The 13,215-nt window shown below is 43.8% G+C and overlaps 1 protein-coding gene across 1 annotated transcript in view; it reads left to right on the forward strand.

Annotated features, from left to right (window-relative positions):
• Positions 1-333: 333 nt before the first annotated feature.
• LOC306714240 (transmembrane protein 178B) overlaps positions 334-13,215 on the forward strand; it is a gene marked incomplete at both ends in the record, with an annotated part of 86,749 nt that continues 73,867 nt past the window's right edge. The window contains one exon of the mRNA XM_079184209.1: positions 334-724. Within this exon, the coding sequence (XP_079040335.1) occupies positions 334-724 (391 nt within the window). The remainder of the gene's footprint in view (positions 725-13,215) is intronic.

Raw genomic sequence — 13,215 nt, forward strand, 5'->3', positions numbered from 1 at the left:
CTCAGATGGATGGATGCTGAAGATCCCGGGCTGACATGAGATAAGCGTCCTCCTCTCGGTCTCCGCCGCCAAGCTGCTGCAACGCCGAACACTCCGGCAAGACGTTGTCACTTATTCGCCCAAAACACCGGAATACAGGAATTCAACATTTTATTTCGCCAGTGAGCCGTGTTACCGGAAAGGGTTTCCTTCTCTTTGCACAAAATCGCCACCTATACATATAAAATGGTCCCGACGCTGCTCTCCAGAGGTGATGTGAGCTGAACTCGCGGGGAAGCCGCAGAGAAGCTGTTCGTGTGTCGAGGTGCTGATGCGGCTCTGACAGAAGCGAGCATGGCTGCCGGGAAGTTACTGCTCTACGCCGGGCTCTCTCTTTCTCTCTGCGCCCTGGGCATGCTGGCCGTGGCGATGTGCTCCGACCACTGGTACGAGACTGACGCCAGGAGGTACAGGGAGCGGTGCCGAAGCTTTTCCAGCCGCCGCAAGGACCCGGGCTTCATCTACATCCCCAACAACAGCCTGCCGCTGCGGGCCAGCCGGAGCAGCCGGAGCAGCCTGCCCCGCTGGGAGGAGAAGCTGCTGCTGGCCCGGAATCGACGGCAGCTGTTTGCCATGAGCGCCGCGGATGAGTGCAGCAGGCAGTATAACTCAACCAACATGGGGCTGTGGAGGAAATGCTATCGGCTTGGCTTCGACCAAGAAATCGAGGACCTCATCCGGAAAGGTAAGGATGACATAAACAACCAGACAGCTAGAGAAACAGCAGTGTGTGATCCAGACACCGACACAGCACGGATGTGACATCTATCATCCGGCATTGTGACGATTGTTCATTTGACCAAAGGGCGAACAAGGGCATCCAGCTATTGTCTTGCTCATGTGGAAACAAATGTTTGTCTAAAGAAAGACAGAGCGCCCCGTGTCTCTGTGTGTGAGTGGGTCTGAACGGCTTGCTATTTTGCACAAGAGAGGTTTAATTATGACGTGGAATAGCAGTACGTGCCTGCTGGTCCTGTTGTCAGGTCTGAGTGCTGGCATGACCCTGCAACTGCAAATAATGCTATAATCATTTCAGGATGTATGGGCTTGTCATAATCACTCAGCACAAGACAGGAAGAGGTGAAGGGCACTCAGAGCTGTTTATGTGAGGTCCTACATCTTCCATCAGTTAGTTGTGGAGGAGGCCTACAACTCCACAAATCCATCACTTAGGTCTAGATCTGCATAGGCTCAATGGTGACTGAACTCATCTGCTAGGGCACGAGTATTCAATTCAAATTCAATGAGATCCAGTTCGAGAGAATCTCCTCATGCAAAGGACCGGAACATGACCTTTGCATGCTCTATGTGTATGATGTTTTAACTCCTTTACATACTGTTGGTTAGTTTAATCTACAGCAATGCATCATATTCTATAAGATCATCACATGTTTGTAGTACAGTAAAAAGTACAATAAGTACCTCTGAGATGAAGTACAGTAAAAAGTACAATAAGTATCTCTGAGATGTAGTACAGTAAAGTACAATAAGTACCTCTGAGATGTAGTACAGTAAAAAGTACAATAAGTATCTCTGAGATGTAGTACAGTAAAGTACAATAAGTACCTCTGAGATGTAGTGGATTGTGAGCAGAGATATTCTGTGATGTAAAGTAATGTACATGCACGGCTGTTTGATTTGCACGTATGGGACCTCTACACACACACACACACACACACACACACACACACACACACACACACACACACACACACACACACACACGTGGATCTTATTTGTGCTCGCAGATTTTGACATTGATTTGTCTTCATACTTCACATTGCTGCTTTTATTAATGGTCACGGTCTCTGAACATGTGAGACACACATATAAGAGTCTGTCCAGTCTTGGTTAAAGACTCTGGTCTCTCAGTCCAAACCTAGGGGGGGCGGGGAAGATTCTTTCCATTGACGGCAGCTACATGGACTCATTATTCTGCTTTTTCAATGCCGAGAATCTGTACATCATTTGAAAAAAACATGATAGTAAAATGCTGAAGAGCTCACATGCTATTTGTTATCTATTTGTTTTTAATTATTCTGAAACACAACAAATGTTGAGGATGACTTATTTTTATTCCTGTCACCTAAAAAGAGGAAACAATGGTCTAATATAAATATTCTTAACTTGCAGAACATACATTTCCTGTAATACACTGTTTCTGCCTCCACACATTCAATGTCAATGGGAATCACTGGAGACCAACACATCTAATACATCTATATAATGATCTTAGGGCTGCAACTAACGATTATTTTAATAATTGATTAATCTGTCGATTATTTTTTCGATTAATCGATGAATCTGATAAAAAAAACTAAAAACAAAAAAGCATTAATTTCCAACCCGTTATTCAAAAACAGAACTGACTGCAAACAATCTTCAGAAAGTGAAGAAAAAACAGGTTGCTCGAACATCCCTGAGCTGTTAAAGTAATAATTAAAAATAAATGGACTAATATCAGGAGTGGGGTTCAGCGGGTTACCCACGCCTCTCAGTGAAGGGTAGACACACGCTGATCCACTCAGTGTGGCGCGCGTGCAGCCCCGGACATCTCAGGGCATCACAGACCTGTTATTGCTCAATCTCGTATGGCTGAACGCCACTTGTCCCTCTAAGAAGCTGGACGCCGACCGCACGGGGCCGCGTAACGAGTTAGCATGCCGGAGTCTCGTTCGTTATCGTAATGAACCAGACAAATCGCTCCACCGACTAAGAACGGCCATGCACCACCACCCACAGAATGGAGAAAGAGCATCAATCTGTCAATCCTCTCCGTGTCCGGGCCGGTGAGGTTTCCCCCGGCCGTCCCTCTTAATCACGGCCCTAGTTCAGAGAAAAACCCACAAAATAGAACCGGAGTCCTGTTCCATTCCTTATTTATCGATTCATTGTTGCAGCCCTAAATGTCATTTAAGACGTCATTTTAAGACGACAGGTGATGCGTTACCATGACAACATACTTTGTGCCGGTGTTTTAAGAGTGGAGCAAGAAACTTAGAAGAGAAAGTTTTAAAAAAACAAACAAGCCCACATGCTGTATATTTAAATGAAAGGAGTCATATCAAACAGCCCAAACAGAGACATGAGAGACGTGATGGTCTGGATTTGTTTCTATGCTTTTGATAACTTGTAAGAGTTAAAGATTCACTATGTTTTGTAAAGAGGGGGCCGTCGGAGCATCACGTTACAGTTATGGACACAAATGATGAAGGCTTGAAAAGAGAAGGGGGACGTGATACGCTCTGCTAAAGTCTGAACATCTCTACCAGTGGAACAGGTCCATCACACATCACAGCAGAGTGATGCTCAGTACTTTCTATCCATTTAGAACAGCCTTGAAGCGTCAGTGTCGCCTGAACCCGTCTCCATTCTTATTATTACTCTGCGGTTCCGGTGCGTAGCTGATAACACTTGACAACGCCTTGACAACAGCTTGACAGTGATGTTAGTACCGCCTCTTGGCTAATCTTCAGTCCCCTTGCTCTGCTTATTTGTTGATTACTTCTTATTAATGGAGAAAGAGCTGGTGGGGTGGATGCAAAGGTCTGGACCCAGTGAAGTAAACAGCATTACTGATGTTATACTCTGCTGCATTAGAGTTCACAGAATCAATGTTTAGATGACAGACTCATACACTTGAATCCATGCCTTACTAATCTGGGCTGCTCCACTTGCAAATGAAGGAGCCCAAACAATGCTAAGTTAATATGGTCCTCAACACTCTGAATTGAATATTGGGCCAACTGAAGAATATGTCAAAATGTAGTAATAGTAGTAGTAGTAGTAATAGTGGCCTAGAACAACCCGCCATGACAATGTTAGGCCGGACATAGATGGCAATATTTCCCCAATAACAGAACTTTTGCTCCATTCTTTGCCGGTCCTGGTCTGACTGAGAGGAGATAACACAAAGTTAAAGGTATTTTAAAAACATAAAAGATTCTGGGGTTTCGTTGTCTTTTCGTCTTTATTACCGGAGCACATGGTATATGACAGAATACACTCATCAACATTGGAGATGGAAGCATGGGGATTGGATTAAGTGCAGCAGACCTTAAGGCAATTACCTCCTACGGCTGACCCCCCAGCCAGACCCCCCAGCCAGACCTGCCGGAGGCGACTGGCAGCAAGGGATGAGGGCCGGGATGGAAGCTAAGCTAACCTAGGACCTATGGCTATTCCACTAGCCTGCCTACGCCTGGCTGTCTGATATCCGTCGTCGGTGACTGTTGTGCCCACATCTTTACAGAGACCTGGCTCTATTGTGGCATTCAGCATCAAGCTGCAGGTAGACAGTGTTTAACTCAACGATGCTTGGTGCTCAAACATACTCAAGGTTGATGGACAAAGTTCCAATGTGGAGTTTTTTATGTTGCCAGCCATATCTTCCCAGAGAATAGTTTTTTTGCAGGAATGGACTACTTTTTTATTTCTTTTGTCATGTTTCAGAATGACAACAAATGATCCTTGAACCTTGAATCACGTTTGCTTCCTGTCAGCTGGTGTCGTCCACATACTCTGCAACTGAAAATAAACTGGGACACATTTATATTATTTATGTTTAAAACTGTGAAATTTGTATAGTTATGACATCCCAACCGTACAGAAACCTTTTAAAGAGCCAGTAGTAGTATGGGCTTTGTGTATTTCTTCATGGATTGAGCCTTCAGTGCTTCCACGGTTTGAAAATATGACTTAAACCTGATTTATAATAAATAAATAAAAACATGACAATTTCACTTTTTTTACGATATGGACTTAAAGACTTGATGCTTTCTGTTGTGTGATAACATTCTACTTTTTTTTGTAAGACCTGATTTCGAGGCAGATATTGGCAATTTTAGAGATCTGCTCAGAATATATTGGGCAATAGGATGTTTTTTATATCATAAATGCATAACATGTATTGACACTGTTTGGCATCTCTGTATTGCAATCTTTTGTTACTCTTTGGCTGAAATATTAACCAATGATCGGTATATCAACATCCACTGATATTGATATATTGATACGTCTGCTGTAGGCTAACATCAGTGATATGCTCATCAGTCCAGCTCTGATATCTTGGCTGATGATCCAACAAAATAAGCAGTAAGAAAACAAAACAACTTGTTATTTTTGGTATACATTCGGTTCCCAACATTTTCATGAAAACATGAAATGATCAAATATTCATATTCATATATATGATATATTATTTAAATATTATTATTACATTTGTTACAAAGTGCTTCAAAATAAAAATATTCAAGCAAAATAGGTTCCAGAACCAAAGAGGTGAAACAAGATGGAGCAAGATTGTACATGTGCACCAGATGAAATTGGTTGTATGTCTCAGTCACAGTGATTCTGAACTCGCTGCCGTCGATCTCCAGGAAGGGAGTTACACAGCTGAGGGGCCCGGACAGCAAAGGCCCGCTCACCTTTCTTGACCCTGTAATGAGGGTCATACACCAATAACAGTATGAAACATTGCTATTTCATTTATTGTTCACATGCCCGTTGATTTCTACAGTTAAAAGTCATTCATGTTTTAAACGGAGGGAGATGTTTGTGACCAAAGTCAAAAAGAATCATAGAATCGTACCACTTGTGCCCCTGTAGCTGGTAATACTACACAGGCTTTTTATGTGTTAAAAAGACAAGGAGACGGATGTTTCTGATGAAGGCTACTGGTCTGAGTCCAAACTGGAAGAGGAGAGAGTGTGTGTACTCTTCCAATGTGTGTGTGTGTGCTGCAGCAGCAGCTGTGCCTTCCTTTGAGGATGCCTCAATGGCCTTGATGGCTTACCATCTGCAGTAATGGGCAGCCCACAGTCAGTGTGCTCATTGATCAGATGAATGCCTCCATAGAGGGGTCTGATCTCCTCCACCTCTCTGCTCCATCAGCATGGAAAAGTACAGCGTGGTTTGTCATCACGGTGCATCTGACAAGAACTTAACATTGATGGGTCCATAAGGACGGAACTGTAGCGATTAACACCATTTATTTCTATCATGTGCTCTACATGTGCAGTAGTGTGATTGATCGTGATACAGACATCCAGCTGACAGTCAACCACAATCCACCAACAACAACTATTAGTATCACAAGAGGCCATCTTTTAATTGAGGGTTTGATTCCTGGCTCCTCCAGTCGATGTGTCCTTGAGCAAGACACTTATTCCTAAATTGCTCCTGAAGACTGTGTCTAAAGTATATGAATGGGTGTGAATGTGAAGAACTTCAGTCCTTGGCCTGTGGCACTTTACAAGGTAGCCCCCTGCCATCAGGGTATGAATGGGTGAATGATGAGCAGTGGCAGTAATGACAGCAGTATTAGCAATAGTAGCAGGAGTAAATGGTAAATGGACTGTACTTGCAGTGTTTTTCTAGGTTTACAGCTTTTTTTTGGGGGGGGGGGGGGGGGGGGGGGGGTACACCGACACAAACAATTAAGCCGTGTTCACACCAAAAGCGTTTCACGCGTTTGACGCGGCGCGATTACATACAAAGTCTATGTACAGACGCGTTTGGGGCGTTTGGGGCGTCGCGTTTGGCGCGTTTGGGGCGTCGCGTTTGGCGCGTTTGGCGCGGCGCGTTTGACGCGTCAAAACGCCGAAACGCCGAAACGCCGAAACGCCCCAAACGCTGAAGTTGAAATATTTGAACTTCTGCGAAAAAATCGCGTGACGCTCCAGCGCGATAGCCAATCAGCGTTGAGTTGCTCTCTCCGTCATCAGTGAAGTCCTGCCGTTGCTAAATCAGAAAATAAATGCTGTAGCCGCCATGTTCACCCAGAGCTCTACGATACCTCATATCAGTAGAGACCGGACCAAACTATGTGTAGACATGTTTGTGTGTAAACCATATGGTACAAACAATGAATAGACGCTGCCGTATTTACGTCTATATGACGTTATCGTAATGTTAGCATAGCCTAGCACCGATCGATCCGAGCTTCATTGATAAAACAAATCGGCATCATTACGTAGTTATTTCGGAGTCCCTTTTTGTCGGTTTATTGCCGTTAAATCACAGCCAAGTCAGTTTATAGTGTGTTCATACAGCTGTAGTAAACAGCCGACGTGTGGCTCGCTAGACACAGTGAGCTCGATGAAATCCACGGAGCTCCTCCGGACTATGTCATGAACCAGACATGACGGCGTTTAGTTCCCCGTGATATCTGGGACTTCCACAACACGTACTGAGCAGAAATAGAGGTTATTTTTCTACGGTTGATGGCGGACAGTTGAACAGCTTTCAGGCCGATAAGCCACGCCCCCTTTTTGGCGGACGCGAATGAACACAAATAGTCCCCGGCGATGCCGGCGTTGCGTTTGGCGCGTTTGGCGCGATTCGCGACGCGTGAAACGCTTTTGGTGTGAACGCACCTTTAAAGGAATCATGGTGTTCATGTGTTTCTTTTGATGACAGCAGTCAACACTCACAGGAGAGCGAGTGTTGCCATCTTCACCACCCTGAGAGTGTTTAAAAAACACAGATATTGTTGTCTGCTTTTCAGCTGGTTGACGCAACATATTTTCCGACGTGTGCTCTCTGTCCGCTGGTGGGAGTGTAGCCCCGCCCTAAAGCATCCCCTGCTTTATGGTCTGTCTGACTCTAAATGGACCATCATTTACTAAATGAACATCATGCTGTATTGAAGAAGACTTGAAACTAGAGATTGAGACCATAAACTCATGTTTACAATGTTTACTGAGGTAATAAATCAAGAGAGAAGTAGAGTCATTTTCTCATAGACTTCTACACAACCAGAGGAGTCGCCCCCTGCTGGACATTAGAGAGAATGCAGCTTTAACACACTTCTATTGGCTTCACTTTTTAGAACAGCAGGTAGCTGCCTGCAACCAAAGCTTTCATATTGTCAACAGATCTTAAAAGGGTCGTCATTACAGTGTGAAATATTACTATGAACAATTTGGAGTTTTAATTCCACTAAATTTCAGAGGCAAAAATGTTGCTTTTTATTCCAATACAGTTACAGTTATACATTACTTTGCTCATATTATCACTTTAAGTACATTTTATAATAAATAGCTTTCACTTATATTTTTACATTGTTATTTATTCCATAGTTTTGTAATGATCTTTCAACCTCATGTATATGTACTGAACATATTGAACAATATAGTTACTGTGAGAATCAATCAATCGTATACAGAAAGGATATAACGAGGACATGTAATGAGTCATCCTCTCCTCTAAATAGGTCGCTGTCATACCAGCCTCTTACTGTTGCTGTTCATTCACCATTCAACTCATGTTGATCATCCCAACAGTTGGCAAATGTTAGTTTAGTTTCTGTTGCCGAGACTAGGCACAATATGTGACCTCCTGCTGTGGGAGTAGCTCACTGACTCTCATTCTGTCTGTCACAAGGAAAAGCTCCTGGAGAGAGAAAGGGAAAGATAAAATAGCAGCAGAGAGACATCAGGCTACAAAGTGGTTTGGGACAGAGGAGGAGGAGAAAGAAGGGAGGAAAGCCAAGGATGGCTGTGGAGACAAAGAATGTGGGAGAGACGAGGATTACATAGAGAGGAGTGAGCGGCAGGGCTGGGCTTTAGACCTCCTCATCTTACGCCATCTGTTGCTCTGTGAAGAAAAGGCCTTTCAGGTCCTGATCTTGACATTCACAGTCCCATCCAAGCAGAAAGAGCAGGGAGAGGCTCTGGATTGGATTACCTCGCTCCTCAGGGGCCTCGTATCCTGGGGAGGGCAAAATGTGACCGTATGGGAGTCTAAAGGTGCCTCTTAGGTGCACTGCCAACGAGCCTGCTGGCAAAGCTGCTCATCTAATAGAGACATGGAGGTGTAGGGCAGGCGGGACTGCTCTCCCTTCTAGTGTGACTGGCTGGTGGATGATTACCAGGGAAAGTAAACTGGAAGCAGAATGAAGGATAGAGAGATGGGGGATGACATGCAAAGTTAATCCCAGGGTGCATCACAGGTCTCTTAGATTGCATCCATGCTTCCCTCCCTTGAGTCTTAGTCCCTTCTGCCGGGGAAGCTTGTAGAGACGCAGGAAACCATGCGAGGAGAGAAGAAACAAGGAAATGTGTTTTTAGAGAAATGAGACGTCCTTTCCTCTGAAGCGTCACGTGAAGCGACGTCGGTTTCTGATGACTGCAGCAGCTGATCACAGCTGGATCAGCTGTCAGTTGGCTTTAACAGCTGGAGAGAGAGTATGTCTGCACATGTGCACACATCTTTCCACAGAAAGACTTTACTCGCTGAGCCTCGACAAAAAGGGAAATGTCCTGATAATCACATGTAGCGTTGTTGCAATAAAGCTAATTGCAGATTGAGGACTGTGGATTGCTGTGTAGTTGATCTATGAAGGTATCACTTCACAGTGAGTTTGCTTAGTGACCCAAACCTCTTTCAATGTACTTGGGGTGTGTTTGTGTTGTGTTGATATGCTCTATTCTTTGCAGCCATGTTGTATTCAGTGTAAAGCAAAGCTATTAGAGTGAGGTTATGTGTGTGTGTGTACGTGGTTTGTTGTGTTCTCTCGTCTTCATGGAAACAGTTCAATTATTCAGAGACATGTGGCAGCCCTCCTCATTAGCGCCCCTGCTGTCTATGCTACTGACATTTACACCTTGAGACCAATAAAAAACACAGACACAATACTTCAAGACTTCAATGAAGAGTTCAATGAAGCTTCACCCAAACACCATGAGAAGCATTTTCAAAAGATGTCACAATGCAGTAGGAGTTCTGTACGCACGACATGCGTGTGATGCATGTTAGTATGAGTTAAGCACATAGGACACATATTCAAACAGTTTAATGTTACACAGCTACTTTTGTATCTGCCAGTATTTCTGCACAGTTGCAGATAAAGAACAGGCTCCACACATATTACTGTGAATAGACTTGTTGTGGCTGCGTAGGATTGTTGCAGACTTGTGTGATCCACATATTTCCAATAACAGTCAACATTTATGGATAAAAGGTTCTGAATAGTCTTTTCATCTATCAAAGATATTCTGCTTTAACCCATATGTGTTTATGTTTCGCCTTGTCGCACACAAAGGGAAGCACACACTTGTATTAAGAGGGAAGTCTTGCAGCAAACTCACAGCACCATAAATGATATTTATATCACCACAATCACACAACATTGTTTTTCACATTCTTCTTAGGGTGATGGCGTCATAAAATTTGACGACAGACATTTGAAGCTTCATTCAAAAACCTTCATAGGAGCTCTGAATGTAAAAGAAGCAGACATTGGCTGCAGCTCTAGTGCTACATCCTGACTAAGAAACCCACTGTAAGCTTCAACGTCTCACTTCAGGGTTACTTAGATTACTTTTTTTGTCTACTTGGTTTTTTCAAGTCTGGTGTTTGAACAGCAGAGTATTGTGTCAACTCAATTGAGTTTTTTAGGTGATAAAAGAATATCTTGATCACTATTGGCCTTTGTCATTTCCCAGTTTGTACATCCTTGATTCCTTTCCTTGCCTCCTCTTTTTGTGTCTTTGTCCAGCCTAGAGAGATGGGAGCTGAGGAAGCGAGGAGAGGCAAGGAGAGAGGCAAGGAGAGAGGCCACAGGCATTTATCAAATGAGACATCCTTACCTCCGACTTGTCACGTTAAAGCAACGTCAACTAACTGTTACGTGTGTCACTGCTGCATCTGCTGTCTATTGTTTGCTTGTACCAGTGTGCTTTACGAGCTCTGTCAGATGTGTTTGTATAGCGCCTTTCTAGTCTTCTGACCACATTCACACACTGATTGCAGGGGTTACCATGCAAGGCGCCCATCAGGACTATCACATTGACTGGAGGAGCCAATCAAATCACCGATCTTCCGATTGGAGGACCCACTCCACCTATGAGCCACAGCCGCCCATATCAGTGTTGAATGATCGTATGTCATGTGACTGTGACACACAATTCAAGGGATTAGCAAATAATAGATTGTATTTTTATTTCTTAAACTTTTTTGACATTGGCAGTTTTAATGACGTAGAAAGTGATTGTTGCTCACAGACAGACGGACTCTCAGGCTCTCTGACCTATAAAACCTGCTGAGGGCTACTGGCCAAGCGTTGGTATTTGACACCCTGAGAGTGAGAACAGGCTCGGTTCGGGCAAAACAACACAACAGTCCATACAAAAACCTGATCTGCCACCTGTAAAGGTTGATCAGGTTTAGGCCCAAAAGATGCTTGGTTAGGGAAATACTGGGGTCGTGGTTAAATGACGTCAGAATGAATTGACTACAAGGCTACCAGGTGCTTCCAAGATTATGAATCCGACAGATTTTGATGACCCCATGACCTTTGCATTGGGCATCTGGACAAATCTTTCCTTTGTACAAAAATCTCTAATGGCCAAGTTCCTACTCCCCAGAGGATGACCTGAGTTTAATGATCGCTTAATTAATACATTCATAATTATTTACTGTCTGCATCTAATTGCTGCATCACGGTAAACTCAGTCTGTTCAGTTGACACACTATTTCCAGGAAATGCTGCTAAGCTGCTAAAGCAACATGCTCAGAAGATGTTGGTTCTCTTTGTTCTGTGAACAAACAGATGCAGATCCTCTCTCACTGACGATCAGCTGTCAGCTGTCCTTCACATCACTACGTCACACATTCAGCCTGACTTCAGTCACTCGTTCACGCCCAACACACACTAGAGTTCTCGCACTAATCTGAAAAACTGAAAATCAGGTGATTGGACTACAAACAATACTGATTAAAGTACTCATTTAGCAGAAACATGATCCAGTCAGTGTTGTACTATTATATATGGATATTACAAATGTACATTTGTATGGATCATTATTCCTGCTGCAGATGTTTCAGGTGGAGCTCATTTAAACTCTGTTTAAAGTTTCAGTTTGGGCTTGAATAATGATAATATGCAAAGTAACTAAAGCTGCCAGACAAATGTAGTGGAGTAAAAAGTACAATATTTCCCTCTGAGATGTAGTCGAGTGGAAGTACAAAGTTGAATAAAATGGAAATACTTAAGTAAAGTACCTTGAATACATAAGTACAGTACATAAGCAAATACACTTAGTTATATTCCACCACTGGTCATAATATTGACTCTTACCACTCAGAGCTCATCAAAACCAAACAATGTACTGCTTTTTATAAAGAGGTGGAATAATACAGAGCAGGATTGAGTTCAGTCTATTGGTGCGGCCCTCCACAACAGTCCCTGTTCCTCATGTGGCCCCCCTGCTCTAGATAGTGTTTGAATCCCTACATGCATTTCTGGCTATGGCCACTCAGTGAGCCCCTAAACCAATGCAAATTGCCTCTCCTATGGTGTGTTGTGCTGAACCTGAGTGGGTGTCACTGACAGATTGATAAGGATCAAGTTGCATCATGCAATGTTACATTTGGTAACTTCTTTTTTGTCAATTAAATGAATTGATCCTTAGCTAAGCACCTCCCTAGAATAACCACTGTGCAATCCTTCGTTAGCAACCATAACTAGTCACAGGAGGCCTGTCAAGCTTTGAGCGGTGTGCAGAGAACCTGCCAGTCAGACAGCAGATTTCCTTAGAGTTCAGGGGAGAGTGTCGTATTTTTCATCTTTCCAAAGCCCAAAACACAAAAGAAACACTGCTTTTTATTTGTCTACCATGCAGGTACAAACTCACCCTAACAGTACAGTAGCACACAGTTCAGAGGGCACAGTGCAGTACACACAGTGTCTGAAGCGCTGCTGAGACCTCCAGAAGCATTTTGGATGATGATTTCAAATCAATGGACATTTCAATTCTTTAGAAGGCAGCTCGGTCTCCTGCGACGCTCTCCAGTCTCGTCTTCCTCTGGCCCGTATAATCAAACGTTTATCAAGTCAAGACCTTGCTGTGGGCCTGTAGGAAGAGCCAGCATCAATCAGATCCTTCTTCTGCCTGCCCAAAGACTGGCTGCCTGTGAGGAGGGAGAGCAGATGAAGGGAGCTCTGTGGCCACAGCTGCCTCCCTCACAAGAAAGGCCTTTTTACTGCTCTGGACTGCAGGACAATACAAGATGTATGTCCCATAAAGGAATCTTTGTTGTGCAAGTAGAGCATCCAGGCTGGATGTTAAGTGAAAGGCAGTAGTTATCTTAGCTTTGTGAAGCTCATAATATTGTCTCACACTCACCAACCCCAGAGTAACACTGGAGGGCTGATGAGAGCATCATCACCTG

The sequence above is a fragment of the Pholis gunnellus genome (assembly GCF_910591455.1).
Source record: "Pholis gunnellus genome assembly, chromosome: 22".
Classification (NCBI taxonomy): Eukaryota; Metazoa; Chordata; class Actinopteri; order Perciformes; family Pholidae; genus Pholis; species Pholis gunnellus.